A 24432-nucleotide genomic window follows, 5' to 3' on the forward strand; every position below is an offset into this window, starting at 1 on the left:
AAAATGCCCCTTTTCCCAAGTTGTGGGTTCTTAATTTGGACTCCACAATCTTGGCTTTGTTTTGTTTTAATTTTGCAAATTATATTTTCATATTATCAGTTTCTCTGATTTTATTTTATGCATGTTATATTATGTATTAAAAAAAACATTATTCTGAGAATCCTCTATGTTTTACATCATGCATTTAAAAACATTATCCTAAGAAAGGACCATGGGATTTACTTTGCCAAAGATGTCAAACTCAAACAAGATTAAGAGTCCCTTTGGGGCACCTCCCAGTTTCTCTCATTATCACTGGTCCTCCAGGTAGCTTTTATTTCCCTAGCATCCCTCATGTGTATGATGAGAAAAGAAGAGGGGAATTAATAATTCCCAACTCTCCAGCATTTTAAGCTGCAAAGTACATTCCTCATAAGAATAAGAGGCAGACTTTTCAGGTCAGTTATCCCAGGACTTTGTCAAAAAGCCTTAATAAAGTCTCCTGCTGGAGCAGCTAGGTAACTTGGTAGATAGAGCACAGGCCTTGGAGTCAGGAGCATTTGAGTTCAAATCTCATCTCAGACACTTGATATTTACTAGCTATGAGACTCTGGGTAAGTCATTTAACCCCTCTTCATTATCGCTATTTTGCAAATGAAGGAACTAAAGCTCTGAAAAATTAAGTGATTTACCTCTAGTCATACAGAAAGTCAGTATCAGAGCCAGGGTTTGAACCCAAGATTCTGGGTTTTAGAGACGGTTTGCTCTCCATCTTACCACAATGCCTCTAAGACAAGGAGCCTGGGAGGCAAGTTAGGACTGGATTTGGGAAGTTAAGGAGGTCAAACTCTTAACTCTCAGGTAAACTCCATCTTCTGACCTCCCTGGACTATGAAAAACAGAAGACATATCTGCTGGTGATCTTTCTGACTGATCGAGACCAGGATCAGGATCCTACACATCGCCGGTCAGGCTCTTGTACTGTCACCATTGAGGTTCAGGTAAACTCTGCCCCAGTCCTGATCCCCGGCTGATATATACCTGGTCTAATTTTAGCAAATTCCCAAATCTCCCTGGGTCTCAGTTTCCTCATCTGTAAAATAGGGGAGTAGGACTAGCTGTCCTTAAAGGCTACATTGATGGTCTTGTTCCAAGGTGTCCTTTCCTCCCTGATAGTCCTATTATTCTGCAAGATCTTGGGGAAAACATTTTATGGTGCTCCATAATAGAAATGATCTCTTCTCTCCTTATACCAACAGAGGGATGAGTTTCCCTCTGAACCCAGAATTTGGGAGATCCCCCTCACAATATACCTGACTTATTTCCTTTGCCTCTTTTTGGCTAACTTGGAAAAAGTGGGGCTGCCATTTCTAGAAAGAGACTGGGGTGTTGGCTTTCAGGCTCTGAAGCTTTTGCCTTTGAGTCAGAAAGGAGGACCCTGAACTCCCTGCTATCTTGTAGAATGTGAATGACCATGCTCCAGAATGTGAACCCCCATTCCAAGAGCTCACCATCTCTTCTGCCCCAAGCACCAATGCAGAGGTGACAAAGCTGATGTGCTCGGACAGGGATGTACCAGAGCAAGCTCCTGGAGCATTCTCTTTCACCATCGTTGGAGGTCAGTGATGGTAGATTGGAACTCTAAGCCTTTGGACCTGTTTGGGAGGGATGGTTTTAGAGAGGACAGAATATAACAGGAGAGAGTTGTTCTGGTGCCTGGGGCAACTAACATGAAATATACTGGGGCAAACAGGATGAATCAACTTTTTTTTTTAAATAGTTATAACTTTTTATTGACAGAACCCATGCCAGGGTAATTTTTTACAACATTATCCCTTGCACTAACTTCTGTTCCGTGAATCAACTTTTAAAGATAAATTCAGGTGCAGAAGGAGATCCCAGAGAGAAATCTTGTACCTTGAAACACAAGGTCCCTTGGAGTGAGAGACTCTAGGACAGTGGACTCCAAGCTATTGCTAAAGGCAGATCAGGAATGGAGTTAGAGTCTGAGAAAACATTAGGGTCTCACTTTAGATGATCCCTGTAAGTGTTAAATCTAACTAGTTGGTCTTTGTATAAGCCCCTGATTCTTGTATGTACAGATTCCTTGTTCAAAGTCTCAGAGCTGCTGGATAATCAGCACTATCCCCAACTAGAACATCCCTCATAAAGTCACATCCCTAGGCCAATTGGCATTGTTGTGCTGGGGGAAAGCAGGCCCATTCCTCAGAGATTTTGACCTATTTGTTTGCCCCAGGAAGAGACATGTTGGGGCTGGGGGAGGTGACAGAGGGAGCAGAGGTAGAGAAAAATGGAGCTGTAGTCATTTCTTTTGTCTTCCCCCAACACATACATACTCCATGTACAGCAAGAAATTGCCAGTGCTGAGCTTTGGCAGACAGCGGGTGGGCCACTAGATCCCAGGAGAGAGGAATGATTCATCTGTTGAGAGAAGAAACCTCCATTCTAATGGGGAAGAAAGCCAAAAAAAGAGACAGGAGAAGGTGACCCATTTTATGCCTTTCCTTGGTAGGAAACAGCAATGGAAGGTTCCACATGAAGGACAATATTCTACTCCACAAGACCTTTTCCTTACAGCCTGATGGGCCCTTGAACCCCCTCACTTATGAGCTTCTGGTCCGCGTGACTGACAATGGACCTACCCTGCCCCTCTTCAGTACCACGACCATTGTCATTGTTCACGTGATTCCTTGGATGACCACTGTGCCCACCACAAGCACAACACCTCTGATGGTGAGGTTCCTCTCCCAACTTGGGGCAGTCCTGTCCAAGACTCTAGTCTGGTCTTCCCTCTCTTGCTTTGCCAATTTCCCAAAGCCTTGCCGGATTCCTCCTGGTGTCTTCATCTCTGTTTTCAGGTTTCTTCACCTACACCCTTGCTAGTGACTAGAAATGAGGATTACTGGGCTCCAGAAGCTTGGTTCGTGGTTGTGTTAACAGTGACTGGAGTTCTCCTGCTCAGCATCTTGGGCTGGCTCCTTTGTAGATGGCCTGGAAGGTAAATGCCTTAATTTCTCCCTTTACTAGGTCTACATGCAGTATGTTACGAAAAGCTTAAAACAAAGAGTATAAAAGATGCTATCATAAGCATGAGTAATTGTAAAAAAAGAGTTGAGTGAGAGGGAGGAATGGCAAGTAAATATCCCAAGTACTTTGCTGATCTCCATAGAATATTCCACACCTGTGGAAGTCTTTCAGTATGTGGGATGGATGAGTGACTTTTGGAGGACTTATGGAGAGCCCTGAACAATAATCCCAGCAAATGATAAGGTGAATAGGAGTGGTGAGCTGCCTCAGTGGAGGCACTGCTCACCTTGATGAGATAATGGACATATCAAAGTAAAAAATATTACTAAGGATGTAATGGCTTCAAGCCTCAGGAAATTGGAAAGGAGCCTTCTGAGAAAGTCTTTGATACCAGAAACCAAATAACCAGTCCAGCCCCCAGGAATAAACCTTCTTTCAGTGTAAAGGCTTATGCTAGTTTCTATTATGCTAGTGGGTGTATTTAAGAGAAACCTAAACATGAACACCAAGGAACATCAAAGAGATCAGGATAGGAACATATGATAAAGATTTGAGAACATTGATTAAGAACATTCTTTGATGAATCCATGCTCTTACCAGTATGTGTGATTCTTCCAATAGAATGTCATAATCTGTCCTCATATTCTCATTCTGTGAAATTTTTGTCCACATCTTTAAGAAGGATTTTTCCAAAAGAAAAGTCTTCCTTTGGTTCTTTTAATATCTTCTGGACACCTGTATTCATGCCGTTTATAACCTTTCTTTAAAAAGTAATTCTTTTCACAAGAATATCACATAGATATCTTTTGTTTTTATATCACTTTCATTTCTGAATATTTCTCCCCTATCTTCCCATCCTTTCCATCAAAGAATGAAAAAAAGAGGGGGAAAAAAGCAGTTTATTAAAACAAACGAATGCGTCAACCAAGTCTGAGAGTACATTCAATGTTATATAACCTTAGTTTCCAACCTCTGCCAAAAAAAAGACAGAGGTGTGTGTTCTCATTTTTTCTTTTGGTCCACGCTTAGTCATTATAATAACACTTAGTACTGTTTTCTTTGTTCTATTTATATCGTGTAGTGATTGTGAATTTTATTTTCCTGTTTCTGCTTAATTCTGTTGACATCAGTTCATATAAGCCTTCTGTGTTTCTCTGATTTTTTCATATTGGTCATTTTTTTCTAATACAGTAAATATTCTATTACATGTATGTATCACAATATGCTTATATCCATTCTCTGATTGATGGTCATCAACTTTGTTTCTACATTTTTGTTACTTAAAAACAACAAAAAGTGATGTTATTAATATTTTGGTAGATGTTTGACTTTTTGGTATTTTTTGACCCCTTAGGGTATACATCTAGTAGTGGAATTTGGGGTCAAACAGTCCACTTTGTCAGAATAATTGCAGCTTGTTTTCTAGAATGGTTAGACCATCTGCTTCTCTTATTCTCAATATATGACTCTTCCACCTCCTTTTCTAGTCACATGTGTCTTCTAAGATGTGTCTTGCTTATTGCTTAGTGAATATTTCTTGAATTCAAACTGACTGCTTTTTATACCAGTTCTCACATACTAGTCATCATTGGTGACATGCTTTAGTCTACTTAACAGTAGTCATGCATCCTTCCATTGCCCTTTAGGGCTCCTGACATTTTAATTATTCTGAGATTATGGTTCTCAGAAATCCATGATTCATAGCATTACAACATTCCTGGGAGAGTTTTGGCCTTAAAGAGTAAGCTTTTGCAGTCTGATCTCCCTCACTATTTAGGTAGTCTGTCTCTAACTATGTTTGTTCATGCTGGATCTTTTTAATCACATTTGTTCTTAAGGCAGTGCCATTGATGACTCAAGAAATCTAACACACACACAAAAATAAAATGTCAACAAGTACAAACCAGCATGATGTAACCTGAGAACCAGGTTGAATCGTGCTAAAGAGCTCATCACTCCGTACATACCTGAATCTTTTGGACTATGGCTTTGCAGAATCATAATAGAAGCTATTCACAGGGACCTGTTGACTTGGTATTCTTGGAGAGAAAAGGAGGATGAGAAAGAGAGTTCATCCATCTGGATCTTCTTTCAGAATGGCTCAGAGCACTTAAAAATGTCAAGAATTTCAAGACAGTTTGTTCCTTTGTTTTTGTCTGCTTTCTTGCTCTCTCTTCCTCCCTTTCTAAATTAGCTGAGTATATCAAATACCTTTCTCTCTGGTTAAGATGTTTAAGTCCCTTGTGGAAAAGACTAAGACCCTGCAAATCTTCAAAAGCCAGGTCCAGTGAAGGATGCATTGAGCTGGACCATAGGACCAGAAATTCAATTGAGAGATGAATCTCAGGATCAGACTGGAAAAGTCAAGAGTCAAGAGAGTGAGGTGATTTGGGCTCTGTCCTGTTTCTTACATCAGAAGGCAATGACCTTCTAAAGGCATTCTTGAACATTTGGAGCTGCTTGAGGATAAGACTCAGTACTATCTCTGACATTAAACCGTATCCTTTCAAAGAATGGTGAATGTCAGATTGCAGCCCTCAACATGGCAGTTTCACTGCTTAACTGGCTTCAAAGTAGCCTCCTTTCAGCTATAAGTCCAGGAGACAAGGAACAGACCTGTCATCTGGGCCATCCAGCTGTCAGCTGGAGAACCAAGGTCAGAAGCTATGAAAAAAGCAGCTCAAGTTCCTGCCTCCACCACAAAGAGCAAACTAGCAGTTCAGGAACAGCTGAAACCAACATTTCTCTCTGGTCTACTTCTAGAGGCAGTGTGCTATGATCCATAGGTGCTTGGAATCACATAGTGAGACATGCATCCAAATTCTGGCTCTTTTATTTGCTCCTTGACTAAATTGGTTCATTTTTCCTTGGCCTTTTGTTTCCTCATCTAAAAGTATTGGGTTGAACAGGATGGCTTCCAAGGTCCCTCCCAGTTTTAACTCCCATGAACCTCATCTATCTTGTGAATCATCACGTCTCTCTTATCTTTCCCTTTATGGTTTATCTTCCTGCCTTTCTGTTCTCCATTTTCTTCCTTCTCTTTTCTTTCTCCTCTTAATCTCCTTTTTATCACTTACACTGCTAGCTTCTGATGGACTTTCAATCAAATCAGACTTTAACTTTCTAAAGAATGTGTTTAACCTTGTGCCATCTTTTCTCGGCTTTGGAGATCACAAATCACAGAGAGATAGATAAGGTCTTGGGGATGGTGTGAAGCAAGACATTATCATAATTACACAGAACTTAACAGGATTCTTGCCACTGGTAGAGAGCCTAATACAGGAAATATGTCTCTGACTAAAGAAAACAGATTAACAGAAAATAACTCACCTAGCTGCTAGGGCATATATCAAGAATCAAACATTTACTTAGGACTTACTATAGACCAGGCACCATGCTAAGTGCTGGAGATTAAAAAAAAATGAAACAATTTCTTCTCTCAGGGAACTTACATTCTATTAGAGAAATATCATGCACACATGTGTCAGTGAATCAAGTCAAGAAGTGTGTATTAAGTGACAACTAAGCTAAGTGTTAAGGGGGATGTGAAAGCTTCTTACAGAAGGTAAAATTTTAGCTGAGAGGTGAAGGCCCAGAAAGCCAGGAGACAGAGATGAGAAAGGAGTACATCCCATGTAGGGGGGATAGCCAGGGAAAAGGCACAGAATTAGGAGTGTCTTGGGGGAAGAACAGCAAGGAAGCCAGTGTGTCTTTGGATCATAGAGTAAATTACGGGGAGTGAAGTTTAAAAACAAAGGAAGAGTGCAGGCTATGAAGGATTGTCAAAGGTAAACTGTATTTTATTTTATTTTATTTTGTTTGATCCTGGAGGTCATAAGGGAATCATTGGAATTTGCTGAACAAATTGGGATGAACTAGCCCTGCTTCTGTTTAAGAGGATAATATTGGCTTGAAATAGGGAGTCTATTGCAGCAGTCCAGATGTGAAGTGATGAAGACCTGTACCAGGCAGTATCAGGAAAGAGAAGGGGACCAATGTAAAAGATGTTACAAAGGGAGAACTGGGAGGACTTGGCAACAGAATGGATATGGGGGGATGAGAAAGAGTGAAGAGTTAAGAATGATACCTGGGTCATGAGCCTGGATGATTGGGAGGATGGCACTTTTCTTGACAATAATTGGGAAGAATTTTGGAAGAGAGGAAGGTTTTGGGATTTTTTAAATTGTTACTTCTTTTTTAATTGCTAAATATATTTCCAAATTTACCATGCTACCCAAGAAAAATAGGATCAAAAAGGGGAAAAAATGAGAGGAAAAAAACCCAATACTGTATTGTGATCCACATTCAGTCCCCATAGTTCTCTCTCTGGATGCAGGTGACTCTCTCCATCACAACTCTGCTGGAAATGACCTGAATCACTTCACTGTTGAACATACATATGTTATATTAATCACATAATCTTCTTGTTGCCATGTACAATGATCTCCTGGCTCTGCTCATTTCACTTAGCATCAGTTCATTTAAGTCTCTCCAGGCCTCTCTACAATCATCCTGCTGATTGTTTCTTATAGAACAATAATATTCCATAACGTTCATATACCATAATTAATTCAGCCATTCTCCAATTGATGGGCATCCACTCAGTTTCCAGTTTCTAGCCACTTCAAAAAGGTCTGCCACAAACGTTTTTGCACATGTGGCTCCCTTTCTCTCCTTTAAGATCTCTTTGGGATATAATCCCAGTAGAAACATTGCTGGGTCAAAGGGTATGCACATTTGCTAGTTCCAAATTGCTCTCCAAAATGGTTAGATCAGTTCACAATTCCACTAACAATGCATTATTGTTCTAGTTTTCCCACATCCTCTCCAATATTCATCATTATCTTTTTCCTGTCATCTTAACCAACCTGGGAGGTGTGAAGTGGTATCTCAGAGTTGTCTTAGTTTGCATTTCTCTAATCAATAGTGATTTAGAACATTTCTTCATATGACTATAAATGGCTTTAATTTCTTCATCTGAAAACTGCCTGTTCATATCCTGCGATCATTTATCAATTGGAGAATGGTTTATATTTTTATAAATTTGAGTCAATTCTTTATATATTTTAGAAATGAGGCCTTTATCAGAATCCTTGGATGTAAAAGTTTTTTCCCAGTTCCCTACTTCCCTTCGATTTTTGACTGCATTGATTTTTGTTTGTACAAAAACATTTTAATTTAATATAATCAAAATTATTCATTTTGCATTTCATAATGTTCTCTAGTTCTTCTTTAGTCATATATTTCCTTCCCTCTCCATAGATCTGAGAGGTAAATTATCCCTTGTTCTCCTAACTTGCTTATAATATCACCTTTTAGGTTTAGATCATGAATTATTTCAACCCTCAAGGCCTAGTTTCTGCCATACTATTTTCTAATTTTCCCAGCAATTTTTGTCAAATAGTGAATTCTTATCCCAGGACTGGAGTCTTTGAGTTTATCAAACACTAGATTACCATAGTCATTGACTATTGTGTCTTATGAACCTAATCTATTCTGCTGATCCCCTGCTCTATTTCTTAGCCAATACCAAATGATTTTGACGACTGCTGCTTTATAATATAATATACTTTTAGGTCTGGTACATTATCAGATCACTTTTGTTTGCTTATTTTTTTCATTAATTGCCTTGAAATTCTTGACCTTTTCTCCAGATGAATTTTGTTATTTTTTTCTAACTGTATAAAGTAATTCTTGGCAGTTTGCTTTATATGACATTGAATAAATAGATTAATTTAGATAGAATTGTCATTTTTATTATATTAGCTTGCCCTACCCATGAGTACTTGATATTCTTCCAATTATTTAGATCTAATTTTATTTATGTGAAAAGTGTTTTGTTATTGTGCTCATATTGTTCCTGGATTTGTCTTGGCAGGTAGACTCCCAAATATTTTATATTATCTACAGTTATTTTAAATGGAATTTCTCTTCTATCTCTTGCTGATGGGCTTTGTTGGTAATATATAGAAATGCTTATGATGTATATGGATTTACTGAATCCTAGAATGCCTGTTCCATAGTGAAAAATTCTGCTTTCATCTAAAATCATTTCCTTTCTCCTTCTATTTTCCCCCATTTGCTGTGATTTAGCTCATTCTGGATGGCACAACATTCCTGGACATCCTTTCCAGCACCAGCTGTACTTTTACTCGTTCCCACAACTCTTGTTAAAGTTGTTCATTGTTTCTAGAAGTTTTTTATTTGATTCTCTAGGATTCTCTAAATATACTATCATGTCATCTGCAAAGTGTGATAATTTTGTTTCCTCATTACCTGTTTTAATTCCTTCAATTTCTTTTTCTTCTGTTATTGCTAATGCTAACATTTCTAATACAATATCGAATAGTAATGGTGATAGTGGGCAACCTTGTTTCACTCTTGATCTTATTGGAAATGTGTCTAGTTTATCCCCATTGGTATATGATATTTTTAGATAGATGCTACTTATCATTTTAAGGAAAACTCCATTTATTCATTTATTCTCTATGTTTTTAATAGGAATGGATGTTGTACTTTATCAAATGCTTTTTGTGCATCTGTTGATATAATTATATGATTTCTATTACTTTGGTTATTGATATAGTCAGTTGAATTGGCCCCTGCATTCCTGGTATAAATACCACTTGGTTATAGTATGTTATCCTGGTGAGAAATGGCTGTAATTTCTTTGCTAATATTTTATTTGAGATTTTTGCATCAATATTCATTAGGGAAATTGGTCTATAATTTTCTTTCTCTGTTTTGACCTTTCCTAATTTCAGTATCAACACCATATCTATGTCCTTCTTCCCCTATTTTCCCAAATAGTTTGAATATTAATAATTGATTGTTCTTTAAATGTTTGATAGAATTCATTGTAAGTCTATTTGGGAGGGGAAGGTTTGGGGAGAAAGATAATAAGGTCAGTTTTTTATAAGTTGAGTTTAAGATATCTTTGTGTGAGATGTTCAATGGGTAGTTAGAGATAAGAGATTGGAGGCCAGGAGAAAAGTTAACTCTGGATAAACAGATCTGAAAATCATCTTCATACAGATGATAATTAAATCCATGGGAGCTGATGAGATAACCAGGTGAAACAGTTCAGATGGATAAGAGAAAGGAACCCCGTGAGATACCCTAATTAAAAAGTATGACCTAGAAGAAAATCTATCAAAGAAGATGGCGAGATTAGTGAGGTAGAAGAAGAATCACACAAATCTAGAGAGAAGAAAGAATTAAGAAGAGAGTGTCAACAGTGTCAAAGGTTGTAGAGAAGTCAAGAAGGATAAGGATGGAGAAAAGACTATTAGATTTGCCAATCAAAAGTTCATTGATAATGATAGAGCAGTTTCAGTTGACTGAAGAGATCACAAGTAACACTACAGAGAATTAAGATGAAAGTGAGAGGAAAGGATGAAAGGAAGTAGATGGTTTTCTTGAAGGGTTAAATTTCAAAAGGGAGAAGAAATATATTGAAGAGATTTCTTTTTAAGGTTGGGGAACACATAAGTGATTTGAGGAGTAACAAAAAAATTTGGAAAATTCACTGCTGTGAGTAGGATGATGAATCAATTAGAGAAGTGTAAAAGAATTGTATTACTATTGCAAGGGCTCAGTTGAGACTATGCAACATAAATTTGTAGTGGTCTCACTCAGCACAGTTTTGTGCTTTTCTCCAGTTTCATTCATCAGCATACAAATAGGAGTAAAGGGGGTGGTTGGTGGGAGTAATTCAAAGGTTTGGCAGGGCTTGATTGATGACAGCAAAAGTGGGATAAGGAACTTGAGAATAGGAGATAAGGTAGAATTAAACTGGTTCACCAAGGGGTCAAGGTGGAGAAAGAGGGAAAAAAATACTGGGCCGATAGCCTGGAAAAGAACCAATAAGTTAAGGGAATGGAAGTTATATAAAGACAAAGAATAGGTTTAGAGGTTATAAGGCAGATGGAATGATAAAAGATTATGATCTGATTCAAGAATTTCAGGTTTCATGAACATGGTAGTGGAATGCCTATGGCAATGAAGAACTGGGAAGTTAGGGTGTTTGAGGGAATATCAGCAACACACACACACACGTACACATATATATGGATGGATGTTGAAGTTCTCTAGTATGAAGGGAGGAATTGGAGAGGAGAAAAAGACTGTGAGCCAGGTGTTAAGTTCACCAAAAAAATGAGAGGGTTCTGGAGGTCAGTAGATAAAACTACCAGGATCTTGACTGGTTAGTAAATATAAATTGAATCGGCCTCCCAGGAAGGGAGGTTACTAAGTGATGGTAGAAGAAGTAGAATCTATATAAGATAATAGAGATCAAGGAGTATTCTGACTTCCCCCCCCCCCCATTGCCAGTCAGTTGTGGGTATGAGTGAAAGTACATCAGGTGCTAGAAAGGATGGCCAGGAATGCTATGCAATCCAGAAGGAGCCAGGTCACAGCAAATGGGAGAAAATGGAAGGAGAAAGGAAATGATTTTAGATGAAAGCAAAATTTTTCACTATAGAACAGGCATTCTAGAGAACACAGATGGGTAGATCTGGAAGGGGATATTGGGAGAGGGTCAGATTAAGGAGTGACAGGACAGGAGTAGGAAGAGGGAGACAGGGAACAAATTTTGTACAATGACTGGCAGAGGTTCCGAATTACTGGAAAAGGGACTATGACAAAGTAGGAGAATGCTTACTATTGAGTAATAAATTTAGGTAGATTATCAACTGGAAAACTCCTTTGAGAGAGGGAAATGATTAGGTGGTTCAGGACCCCCTCTTGATGGCCAAGCTTGTGGCAGAAGGTCTATCTCACAACAGGAAGAAAAAGAAGCAGAAGATACAGTCTAACACAAAACTCCAAAATGAGAAAGCCATAAGCAGTGGTCTGGATTGGAACTGTTGGGGATGAGGTGGGGAACAAAGAAGGGCAGGCTGGATCTGGGGATCCCCAAGAAGTTCCAGAGACAAATTCAGGCTGGAACAAGATTGGGATAAAGCAGTACTCCCTGGGAAATCCCAGAAGCCAAAACAGTGGTCACAGATGGCTGGCCAACTGAATCAGGGTGAAGTAGTAGAGTCTCAAAGCAAAAACATGTATACATATATACAGAACCATTATTTACGTGCAGCAAGGAAAGAGTTGGTCATGATATCCCAATTGATTTAATTGTCTGCCAATACGATTGTTGAAATCACAGAAGGGGCAAGTAACAGAGTCATGTTCTAATGTACTACATGAAGTGCAAAGATAGGTCCATGATTAGTTGCCCCTTTGGGACACAGAAAGTTTTCCCTAATGGAACTCAGTTTGCTATTTGGCCAGCTGAATATTAGCCACACTCCCAGTGGCCTTTAGAAAGCTAACTTGCAAGCTCTGGACACAGTCAGGGCAGGAGATCTTTGTAGAATGTGACCTCTGGTAGTTTAGAGGAGAGCCAGCTATGGAAAAAAAACCAACCAAACAAAAAAAAAACAACTCAGCCCTTGAGATGGAATCACTTTTGGCTTTTTCCCTTGTTACTCTTCCAGATGATGGCAAGGGGTCAGAGAAAAATTTCTCTCCTTTCCACCACCCATTGTCTTTTCGGGGGGGGGGGGGCTGCTCTCCCAGTAGGAAACATTATACCCAACAAGGCAAAGGCCCAGGGATTCAAGGAATGATCAGGAAGGGCAGCAGATAAAAGAGCTAATTGTGAATTTAAGACAAAACTAGCCCTGGGACATGAGATTTGAGTTGTGGAGAGGAGTGGGCCCAGGAACTTGGCTGAACCCCCTAAGACTCTCTGTCTAGCAGGGAGCAGCATAAAGATACCATGAAAAGAGACAGGGCATCTGGACCCAGCAGTCCACAGACAGGGTGCTTATGTATGTGCATATATATTTGTTCCCAGTTTATCCTTCCTTACATTTGGGGGTGGTAAGTTTCAGATTTATGGGAACTAAGTTTTGTACTTCCCATATATGACATCTTAAAAAATATCTTTACTTTCAGCTAATTGGGCATACTGGCTGTCAATAGTAATGATGATGTGGATATGTATGTGTATGGTATGTATGTGTGTGTGTATGTGTGTATGTGTGTGTCTGTAGGCTCATTCCCCTCAACTTGTTTACCCAAAGGAACAGGTGACTTTTTCCTCAAGTTCCAGGAATATCCATCAATACTATAGCCATAAGCCCCAATTACTGTGATTGCCATTAAGAGTCATCCAGTAAATGTGATTAGTTCTTTTTTTAAAAAATTTACACAAGGGTTTTCTTTTTTCAGTTGTGGTTGCTGAGGATAGGAGGGAGAGAAAGTCGATTTCTGTTCACTAAAAAATATAATTAAATTTAGTTTTTTTAAAAGACATTTACGTAAAAAGACATTGAAAGAACAATAATTATAAAGCCTTGCCCATGAAAATCAAAGTGCACCCTCTCATAAATTCACACAAAGTCTATAGTAGAGAAAAAGTAGGTAGAAAGTTAGAAGGACTATGTCTTTGAAGCAAAGGTGTAGGAAACATATGTGGCCAATGCAATGCCCAACTACAGAATTGCAGATATTTTTCTTCCTTTGGTGAACTCACTTTGGAATAAAGCACTGATGTCAATGATGAGTGAGTCACTGTCACAAGTATAAATTGGGGGAAGCAGAGTTAGACAACAATTGCTTTTTTAAAAGATCTGGAAAGTTTGGTAGACTAAACGCTCAATATGAATCAGTTTGTGATGCAATAGCCAAAAAAAGCTAATACAGTCTCAGAATGCATTAAAAGAGGTATGGCTTCCAGAAATAAGGAGATGATCCCATTGTGTTCTGCCCTGATCAGACTTCATCTGGAATATTGTAGTCAGTTTAGAAACAATGATAAAATCAGACTGTCCAGTGGAAGACACCAGTGTGTTAAAGGATCTTAAATCTATGACATGTATTGTTGAACTAGAAATATTTAGCCTGGAAAAAAAGAAGACTCCAAGAAAGATGATTGTTACCTTCAAATATTTGAAGGATTGTCTTTGTTGGAGGAAGAATTGGACAAATTCTGTTTGGTTCCAGAGGGCTGAACAATGGGTAAAAGTTTCAAAGAGACAATTTAGATTTGACTAAAAACAATTAGAATGGTCCAAGAAGAAAATGGGCTATCTCATGAGTCGATGGATTTCCTCTTTCTTAGAAATCTTCAAGCAGAAGCTGAATGATTACTTGTCTGATATTTTATAACAGATTCGATTTGTGCATGAGTTGGACTAGATGGCCATTGAAGTCCTTTAAATTCTTAAATTATGTGATTCTGAGTCATTCCACTGAAAGGCTGAATTGGCTCCCCACAAAGCAGGATTGGTCCACTACTGGATAGAATCCAGCAGGCTGCTTAGCATCAAGGTCAATCCATATATATAATTTTAGGGATTCCAAACCTGGGATCCATGGATCTCATGGATAGATTTCAGAAGCTATATGAAGTTAGATAGAAAAAAAAATTCATCTTTATTTTCATTAACTTTTAAATGAAATTTAGCATTTCTTCAATTATATAAAAACATTATTTTGATAGGGAGGTCCATAAACTTCACTAGACTGTGAAAGAGGTCTATAACACAGAAAAAAAGGTTTGAAATTTCTGACCCAATTATTTATGGTCCTAGAAAAAAGCTCCAGGGAAAAGTCTCTTAAATAAAGCTTGAGTTTCTCTAAAAGGGATTGACAAGATACCATTTAGAAAAGATACTCAATGTGTAAAGCAGATATAGTGAGATTATTTATTTCATGTCCTACAAAAGACATACTTAAAACAAAAAAAGATTCATAAGTATAGACTGTCAAATATTTGCCTCGCTTAAGATACCATGACAACATCAGAAATCTGCAAAGTGTCCTGGTGCTACACTCTCCAGAGAACATTTTCAAGAATAACACAAAGCAAAGACTGAAGGTCACGGAATTGGATTCTGTCTGTCTTGCAAAATGCAGCACTTACATGATAGAATAATATTTTGGACCTCAGGATAAGTCTTTGGCATTGCTTTTCAGATTTCCATCAGGGCTTCTCAAGAGCTCTAAGCAATTCTCTAAAGATTAGAATTTGCAGAGAAGCTCTGAGGGAATTTTCTCACTTGAGCTTCCTATGCCAATAAAATTCTCTCTAACCCTTATTACTTTCCCTATCCCTAATTGGAAGGAATATTTTCCCCCAGCATTAAGCCTAAAGCAGTTTCTTTGTGTAATTTCGACTCATTGTTATTGATTCTGCCCTCTTGGGTCAAATAGAACAGGTATAATCTCTCTTTCACATGAAAACCCTTCAAAAATGTGAACACATTTATCATGTCCCCTCTGAGTCTTCTCCAAGCTAAACAGTTCCATCACCTACTCCTCATAAGACATGGGCTCAAGACTTTTTTACCATCTAGTTACCTTTTTCTGGATATTCTCCACGTTACCTATGACTTCTAAAATTAAGAAGCCTAGAACTAAAGACAAAACTCCAAATGAAATCTGATTAGGACAAAATGAAAAGGGAGTATGGCTTTCTCATTTCTGAAAGCTAGGTCTTTTTTAATGCAGTCCAAGATTGCATTAGGTCTTTTGGCTGCCAGATCATGCTGCTGATTCATGAAAACTTTAGGTCTTTTTCAGACACGTTGCTATCCATCCATGCGTCTCTTATCCTGAAGTATTCATGAAGCTGATTTTTTTTTAACCCAAGTGTAAGAGAACAGTATCTTTATCCTCACTGATTTTATTTTATATAGATTTTAATTCAGTTCTCTAACTTGTTAAGATCTTCTTGGATCCTGATTTTGTCATTCAGTGCCTCCCTATTCCTCCCTGCTTTGTGTCACATGCCAGTTGGTAAGCATACCCAAATCATTAAAATATTCAATAGAACAGGACCAAGTACAGATCCCTGAGCTATTTCATTGGAGACTTTCTGACAAATTGACATCAAACTATTAATGACTAATTTACTAGTCCAACCATCCAAGAAGTTTTGAATCAATCTAATTGTATTATCATGTAATCCATATTTCTCTATCTTCTTCACAAGAACATTAGCTATTTACTCAAAAAAGTGCTGCTAAAAGCTAGCTTAAATTATATGTATTGCATTCTCTTCTACCAGCTTAATAAAAAATAATCTTTTTTTAAAAAGTAATCATTTTTATTATTACAAACCTGATGAAAATCAATGAACATGAACATTTCCTTTTATGAAGTCATAATACTGTGGTATTGTTGCACATGTGATATCTATTAGGTAAAGTTTATTTTTTTAATTAAAGCTTTCTATTTTCAAACACATGAATAGATAGATAATTTTCAACATTCACCTTTGTAAAACCTTGTGCTCCAAATTTTTCTTCCCTCCCTTAAACCCCCCTCCACCCCAGACGGCAAACAATCCAATATATATATCAAACATGTGCAACTCCTTCAAATTTATCATGCTGCACAAGAAAAATCAGATCAAAAAGGTAAAAAAATGAGAAAGAAAACAAAATGCAAGCAAACAACAACAAAAAAAGTGAAAATGCAATGTTGTGATCCACACTCAGTCCCCACAATTCTCTCTCTGGATAGAGATGTCTCTCTGTATCACAAGACCTTTGGAACAGGCCTGAATCACCTTGCTGTTGAAAAGAGCCACATCCCAAGAAAGTGGAAACTGAGTGGATGCCCATCAATTGGAGAATGGTTGAATAAGTTATGGTATATGAATGTTATGGAATATTATTGTTCTGTAAGAAACAATGAGCAGGATGGTTTCAGAGAGGAAAGAGACTTACATGAACTGATGCGAAGTGAAATGAGCAGAACCAGGAGATCATTGTACATGGCAACAAGAAGACTATACCATGACCAATTCTGATGGACATGACTCTCTTCAACAATGAGAGGATTCAAACCAGTTCCAATTGTTTAGTGATGAAGAGAGCGATCTACACCCAGAAAGAGGACCGTGGGAACAGAGTGTGGATCACAACATAGCATTCTCACTCTGTTGTTGTTTGCTTGCATTTTGTTTTCTTTCTCAATTTTTTCCCTTCTAGATCCAATGTGTCCTGTGCAATAAGATAACTGTATAAATATGTATACATATATTGGATTTAACATATTTAACATATATTGGACTACTTGCCATCTAGGGGAGGGGATGGGGGGAAAGAGAGGATAATTTGGGATGGAAGGCTTTGCAAGGGTCAATGTTGAAAAATTACCCATGCATATGTTTTGTAAATTTTTTATTATATTGTAAATTATTTATTACAAATAATGCCACATTGTTTGTAAATTCTATTATTTGTATTATTAAAGCTTTTTAATTAAAAAAATTTTAAAAAGAAAGAAAAGAGCCACATCCATCAAAATAGATCATTATATCATCTTGCTGTAACTATGTACAATGATCTCCTGGTTCTGCTCATTTCACTCAGCATCAATTCGTGTAAGTCTCCAGGTTTCTCTGAAATCATCCTGCTGATTGTTTCTTATAGAACAATAGTATTCCATAACATTCATATACCATAACTTATTCAGCCATTTTCCAATTGATGGGCAGCCATTCAGTTTCCAGTTTCTTAGCACTACAAAAAGGGCTGTCAAAGCATTTTTGCACATGTGGATACTTTTCCTTTTTTTATGATGTCTTTAGTAGAAACACTTCTGGGTGCACAGTTTAATAACCCTTTGGCATAGTTCCATATAGTTCTCCAGAATGGTTGGATTAGTTCACAACTCCATCAACAATGTATTAGTGTGCCAGTTCTCCCACATCCCCTCCAACAGTCATCATTATCTTTTCTTGTCATCTTAGCCAATCTGAGAGGTATGTAGTGATACCTCAGAGTTGTCTTAATTTGTATTTTTCTGATCAGTAGTAATTTAGAGCATTTTTTCATAAGACTAGAAATGGTTTTAATTTCTTCATCCGAAAACTATTCATATCTTTTGTCCATGATAAAGTTTTTTTTAATACATACGAAACAATATAATTAATTCCAATATAGCCTTCCCTGCTTGTCTGAATCCCCTGCTAAACTTCCTTCCACTCACTTTTATACATTTAAAAAATATTTCATAAACACTCTTTTCTTTTTTATTTTCTTTCTTTTTCAGTATCACTATCACTACCCCTTCAGTTCCTCACATACATTTCCCTCCCTCCAAAAACTCTCCCTTGTAAAAAACAAGTATTGTCAAGAAAAACAAATAGAATATATGAATAGCGTCTGAACATGTCTATTTCATTCTGTGCCTCCAGTCTATCACCTTCTTTGCCAGGAGAGTTTCTTGAGTATTCTTGAGTAGTCATTTTCAATGCTGATTTTCTGTTGTCATCTTTGTATTGTAATGGAGGATTGGTAAGCAGTTAAAATGTGCAATTCCCTTATAGAAGAAGTTGGGGATTTTGTTTTTGTGGGGAAACGGTTATTTACTATGAATATATAGCAAGAAGGTAAATACATTTTCCCTAATACTTGGGGATATGTTCTTTATATTGTCTTGGTGTCTAGAGAGACTGGCCACAGTTTCTTTTTTCTTCTTTTTTTTTTATTATAGCTTTTTATTTACAAGATATATGCATGGGTAATTTTTCAGCATTGACAATCACAAACCTTTTATTCCAACATGGGGTTTTCTTGGCAAAGATACAGGCATGGTTTGCTATTTCCTTCTCCAGTTCATCCTACATATGAGGAAACTGAGGCAGACAGAATTAAGTGACTTAGCCAAAGTTAAACAACTATTAAGTGTCTGAGGCCAGATTTGAACTCAGGAAGATGAGTCATGTCCATAGGAAAATACACACATTATTATATACAAAAGAAATCCAAGGTTAATTGGGTAGAAGAAGTATACTATATGTTAGAAAGTGGTATAGGCTGAATTTTAAAGTAAATAAGAGATGGGCAAGATATGGAGGAGAAGGGATAATTAAAAAGGAGCAGTGATATCTTAGAGAAAGCTTTTTGTGGTGGCAGATTGATTAATACATGTTAAATATGTTAAAGTATATGTTAAATCCAATATATGTATACATGTCCATACAGTTATTTTGCTGCACAAGAAGAATAGGACTTTGAAATAGTGTTCACTTAACCTGTGAAGGAAATAAAAAATTCAGGCAGACAAAAATATAGGGATTGGGAATTCTATGTAGTGGTTCATAGTCATCTCCCAGAGTTCTTTCCCTGGGTGAAGCTGGTTCAGTTAATTACTGCTCCATTGGAACTGATTTGGTTCATCTCATTGCTGACCACAGTTTCTACAGAACATTTGTGCTACCAAGTTCACTTGGCAGTCTTTTTGAGCAGTTCCCTTTGGTTTTTCAAATTGACACTCTATTTTTGGTCCTTGTCAAATTTTCAAAAGTTGGAGCTCAGTTGGAATCTTTTACAACTTTCACTGTGTCCCTTGGATGAAGTTTCAAGTCAAAGGATAACAACATTGATTCTTTGTTTCCTGACTGCTCCTTTAAGATGGATGGAGATGGAGGCAAGTGATTTTAGGGGGTATCAGAAGAGAAAAGGAATCTCCTGGGACTTGATAATATGGATCCTCTGGGCTGGTTGGGGAGAGAGATAGGAAGAGAATATGCTGAGTTCTGTCTCTTCTGGGTTGGGTATGGGGCAGGAAACTGGGATCATCTATTCTTGAGAAGCCGTATTGACTATTGATAATGACCACATTCCTTTCTAAAAGTTTGCCAAGCATCTCAAATTGGCATCTCAGAATTTCTCAGGAACTGAAATCAAGCTGACTAGTCTATAGTTTGCAGATCCTGAGTTTTTTCCTTTTTCTGAAAAATTAGAAAACATTTGCTTTTTTCCAATCTTGTGCTACTTTTCATATTCTCCATATTTTTCAAATATTACTGATAGCAAGTATATACACTAGTTCTTTTCGTACCTGAAGATATAATCCATCTGAGACATCTTGAATTATTCGAGGGTAACCAGATATTCTCCTGTTATGACCTTACTTATTTCACATATCATTTCCTGTTAGCCATTTTGTTCTCTTATTTCCAGTACAAGGTCAGAGGAAACAAAAACAAAGTAACAATTGAGGAGCATTGATTTTGTTCTGTTGTTAGTTAACATGTTCCCAATCAAAGATTCTCTCCTTTCTTGGACCTTTTCTTCCAGTGTAGTTTCAAAAGCCCACATCGTTTTGTTGTCTTTAACTTTTTGTCACTCTCAGGTCATTGTGAGCTTTATTTAGCACTTGACACTATTTTTATGGAACCATGCTAAGCTTTTATATTCATTTTCTATTACCTATTCTTATTTCCATCTTATGTATATTTCTTTTTCCCTTTAAATTGGTTGGTTTTCTGTGCATACACATTTGTCTCTTCAGAAATGTCCTATTTTTCTGCCTCATTGAAATTGTTCCCCTTTTTGTCTTCAGAATTTTTATTCTTGAGTATCTCCCCTTTCTCCTTCTCTGACTTCAAGTATAGAATTTCTTTCTATTAGCATTGAGCCTAGAGGCTTGTACACAATAGTTGCTCAAAAAATGTCTACTGGATGGATGGATGGATGGATGGATGCAGCAACGTGATATGAGATTCTTTATCTGCCTGCATCATCTAGGATCTATCTCCTACTGAGGACTGATATTTAGTTCTTTAAATATTAAGCCACCCCCAAATCCTATTTAGAGACCCTTATATAATGGGGAATGACAACAAAATTCAACCTTTAATAGAAGAATTTCAATTAAGTGGATCATTTTTTTTTATCCAAAATATTTATCCTTGTATCAAGTATGAAGCCCTACTATATTATCAAGGAAGAGAGAGAGTATAGGTAATAAGCAGAAATTCCTCTAGGTAGGGTAGCATCTTAACCCCACTTATTAATCTTCAGCATTCCTTATCATTCTAGGATGGCTGTAAGCCAGCAAACATGTGGACAATCCTCCCAGACTCTATTATTGGAGAGGTAAAGTAGCAACCTCCTTTCCCCTTTTCTTCCTGGATTTCACAGGATTCTGATCATCCTCATTCAACTGCCTTTCTTTCAAAGCCAGTTGCTGGGTTCTGAGAGCCACTCCATATCAGAGGCAACATGTTCTGCTGAGGCTCCTGTCTTATTAGAAGCAGTTTTCCTAGAGCTTTCAAGATCACTGATGCTAGAGTTCTTGAAGACATCTTCTAGTCCTTCCTTTAATTTTTTCTTTTGCCTAGCACTAGGAGAAAGGAAAATTCTACTGGTGAGCTAAGAACAAAGAAGAATGAAGAAAGCGGCAGCATCCTAAGCCTGGTACTGCTAAACCCATTCCAATCAATAGGGTTTGAGGGAAGAGGGAAGAGGGTATGAGATAAATATTTATTGGGCGCCTACTCTGTGCCTGGCATTGGGCTAAGCACTTTGAAGGTACTTCCATTAATGACCACCACAAAAAGCTTTCTCTAAGATATCACTGCTCCTTTTTAATTATCCCCTCTCCTTCATATCTTGCCCATCTCTTATTTACTTTAAAATTCAGCCTATACCACTTTCTAACATATAGTATACTTCTTCTACCCAATTAACCTTGGATTTCTTTTGTATATAATAATATGTATATTTTCCTATGGGCATGACTCATCTTCCTGAGTTCAAATCTGGCCTCAGACACTTAATAGTTGTTTAACTTTGGCTAAGTTACTTAACTCTGTCTGCCTCAGTTTCCTCATATGTAGGATGAACTGGAGAAAGAAATAGCAAACCATGCCTGTATCTTTGCCAAGAAAACCCCAAATGAGTTCACAATGACCAAATTGGATACAACTGAAAAACAATTGAACAAATAAATGTACATATTGACTTCTCCATAGAATACAAGCTCCTTGAGAGCAGGGACTTTTTTTTTGTCCTTATATCTATACTACGTAGGATGTTATCTGGTAGGATCCAGTGGACCATAGCATACTGATCATGGGGTTTTCTTGGCAACGACCAAGAAAACAAACAAAAAACACAATTGTGGCTTGTCATTTCCTTCTTGGAGGTTAAGTGATTTACTCAGAAATCACACAGCTAATAAATGTCCAAAGCAGATTTGAACTCAGGTCTTTTGGACTCCAGGCTCAGAGATCTCTGTCTACTTAGCCACCAAGCTGTCTCCAATCTGGTAAACAGGAAGTGCTCAATAAATTCTTGTTTGGTTGATGGACAAGAGCTCTAAATCAGAGAACTACCTTTTGTCTAGAATAGGTGAAGGGCATAACAATTCTGGATATTAAGACTAGATGCTAATTTGGGTATGTGTATAGGTAGGGTGACTGCTAAGTGCTTCTCTCTCATTTCCTTTTTCTTTTCCACTGAGCAGCAGCAGTTTGATGGCAGAGCTCAGGATCCTGGTAAGTTCTCTACTTCCTGCCCTTTACTTATTTCCACCTTAGCGCCTTCTGCAGATAAAGGGGCTTACTATCACAATATCCAGTTTGGAATAAGTGCTATCACCCCTACCTTGGCCCTTTCGTAAAAAAAAAAAAAAAAAAGGAAGGCTTCCTTGCCCTTAACATTGATGCCTGATTGTTTTAAGTTTATTCATACTTTTTCTTCTAGCTTGAGCTGAAAGCAATTCAGGACTTAACAGGCTACCCTAAATCTGGCTATTTAGCCTGCCTCCCCCTGCTCCCACCACCTTCTTCTCCCTAGTCTTCCCCCTGCTACCAATTTCTCTGTCTCTGTCTGTCTCTATTTGTCTCTCTGTCTCCCTCTCTTTCTCTGTCTCCATGGTTTCTCTCACTCTCTGTCTCTTTGGTGTGTGTGTGTGTGTGTGTGTGTGTGTGTGTATTTATCTGTCTCTGTCTTTCTGTCTCTATTTCTCTCAAAAAAATTGTTATTTTTTTATTTCAGTTTCAAAATTTTTCTCCTCCTTTCCCCTTTCTTCTACCTGTTGAGAAAACAAACCCATTACAAATATGTATGGTCATGGAAAACAAATTTCTGCATCAGCCATACTGAGAGACAAACAGACAGACAATAGACAGACAGACAAAGAATCACCCATAGAGAGAGACAGAGAGACACAAACAAAGAAAATATGTTTCACTTTTCAATCTGAGTCCATCTGTTCTCTATCTGGAGATGCAAAACATGTTTCATCATGAGTCCTTTGGAATTATGGTAGGTCATATTGCATGGATCAAAGTTTACTCAGATCAGAATTTTTCACCGTTGATTATCTTTACAATATTTCTGTTACTATGTAGAATGTTCTGGTTCTGTTTATTTCACTTTGTATATAAGTCTTACCAATTTTTTTTTTTTTAAATAATCACCTTCTCATTTCTTATAGCATAATAGCATCCCATAAAATTATATATCATCATTTGTCCAACTACTTCCTAATTGATAGACATCCTCTCTCAATTTCCAATTTTTTGCCACAACAAAAAGAATTGCTATAAATATTTTTGTACATATTTCCCTCTTTCTTTGATCTCTTTGGTACATGGAATTAAAGTGGTGTTACTGGGCCAAAAAGTATATATTTCAATAGTTTTTAGGTATAATTCCAAATTATGTAGCCTTTCCTGGTGAGAATTACCTGATGACTTTGGGACTGCCTTTTAGGAGAGAATTTATAGCTAGATCAGAATGGCTGGCCATAGGCTCCTTTACACACTTTAAGATCCTGATTAGACCTGCCAGGGTGAAGTCCGGGATTGCTCACTGCTTTTCATATCTAGTTACAGGCAGAGATTATCTCTTCAGCAGCAGCACGGGAGCCCGGCGCTGGCTCTGAGGCCAATCCGAACAGCATAGACAAGAGCTGTCTTAAGAAATTAGTGGCTGTACTTTTTTGGAAATGGGTGAGATACATAAAAGGGATCCAGTCTGACTCATTTCCCTCGGGCCTCACACCCTGCTGACTCCTTACTTCCACCAGAGCTCCTCCCTTCCTCTTCCACCTAAGACCCTACCTTCCACTTTGTGTTTCACTATCAGAATGATCTTACAAAATAAAGGTGTTATTTTAATCCAATGTGAGATAGAATATCACTAAAACAACTCATAAAGAAAAAGAATGGCAGCAGGGTCGGATTACCCTGTAATGAACAGAACACAGTTCAATGGCCCGGTAACCAGTAATTTTCTAAGTATTTTGTTGAGGATCCAAAGAGATCTTTAAAAAAAAATTTTTTTTTTACTATTATGCCATTTTTCTCCATACTTCCTAAAATTATTAAAAGCATGTAAGGGTTATTGGGGTCAATAGTCATGATTTTGTCTTTTTGCTATCTCATGTCATCAGTAACATTGCTTGACATTCTGAATTTGAGAGATTACAGTGATCCTGGAGATTGTTGTCCTACCTAAGGACAAATTAATATTCAAACCCATCAACATTTAGCAAAGATATTAGTAGGAAAGGAAGCAGGGAACCTGGGTCTTTTCTCCAGGTGGGCTTTAGTTATTACCTTCTCATTTCTTCTTCTTTGTA

General features: G+C 37.6%; 1 protein-coding gene across 2 annotated transcripts in view; it reads left to right on the forward strand.

Annotated features, from left to right (window-relative positions):
• Positions 1 to 23973, forward strand: part of CDHR4 (cadherin related family member 4) — a 37680-nt gene extending 13707 nt beyond the window's left edge. The window contains exons 13-20 of one of the 2 annotated variants that reach the window (XM_051986381.1): positions 841 to 980; positions 1441 to 1597; positions 2513 to 2733; positions 2859 to 2998; positions 20880 to 20936; positions 21182 to 21257; positions 22309 to 22339; positions 23678 to 23973. In XM_051986381.1, the coding sequence (XP_051842341.1) occupies positions 841 to 980; positions 1441 to 1597; positions 2513 to 2733; positions 2859 to 2998; positions 20880 to 20936; positions 21182 to 21257; positions 22309 to 22339; positions 23678 to 23733 (878 nt within the window). In that variant the 3' untranslated portion in view covers positions 23734 to 23973. Of the gene's footprint in view, positions 1 to 840; positions 981 to 1440; positions 1598 to 2512; positions 2734 to 2858; positions 2999 to 20879; positions 20937 to 21181; positions 21258 to 22308; positions 22741 to 23677 lie in introns of those variants that run through there. The other variant, XM_051986373.1, reaches the window with a different exon arrangement.
• The last annotated feature ends 459 nt before the right edge of the window (positions 23974 to 24432 follow it).

Source organism: Antechinus flavipes, chromosome 1, assembly GCF_016432865.1.
Source record: "Antechinus flavipes isolate AdamAnt ecotype Samford, QLD, Australia chromosome 1, AdamAnt_v2, whole genome shotgun sequence".
NCBI classification, from domain to species: Eukaryota; Metazoa; Chordata; class Mammalia; order Dasyuromorphia; family Dasyuridae; genus Antechinus; species Antechinus flavipes.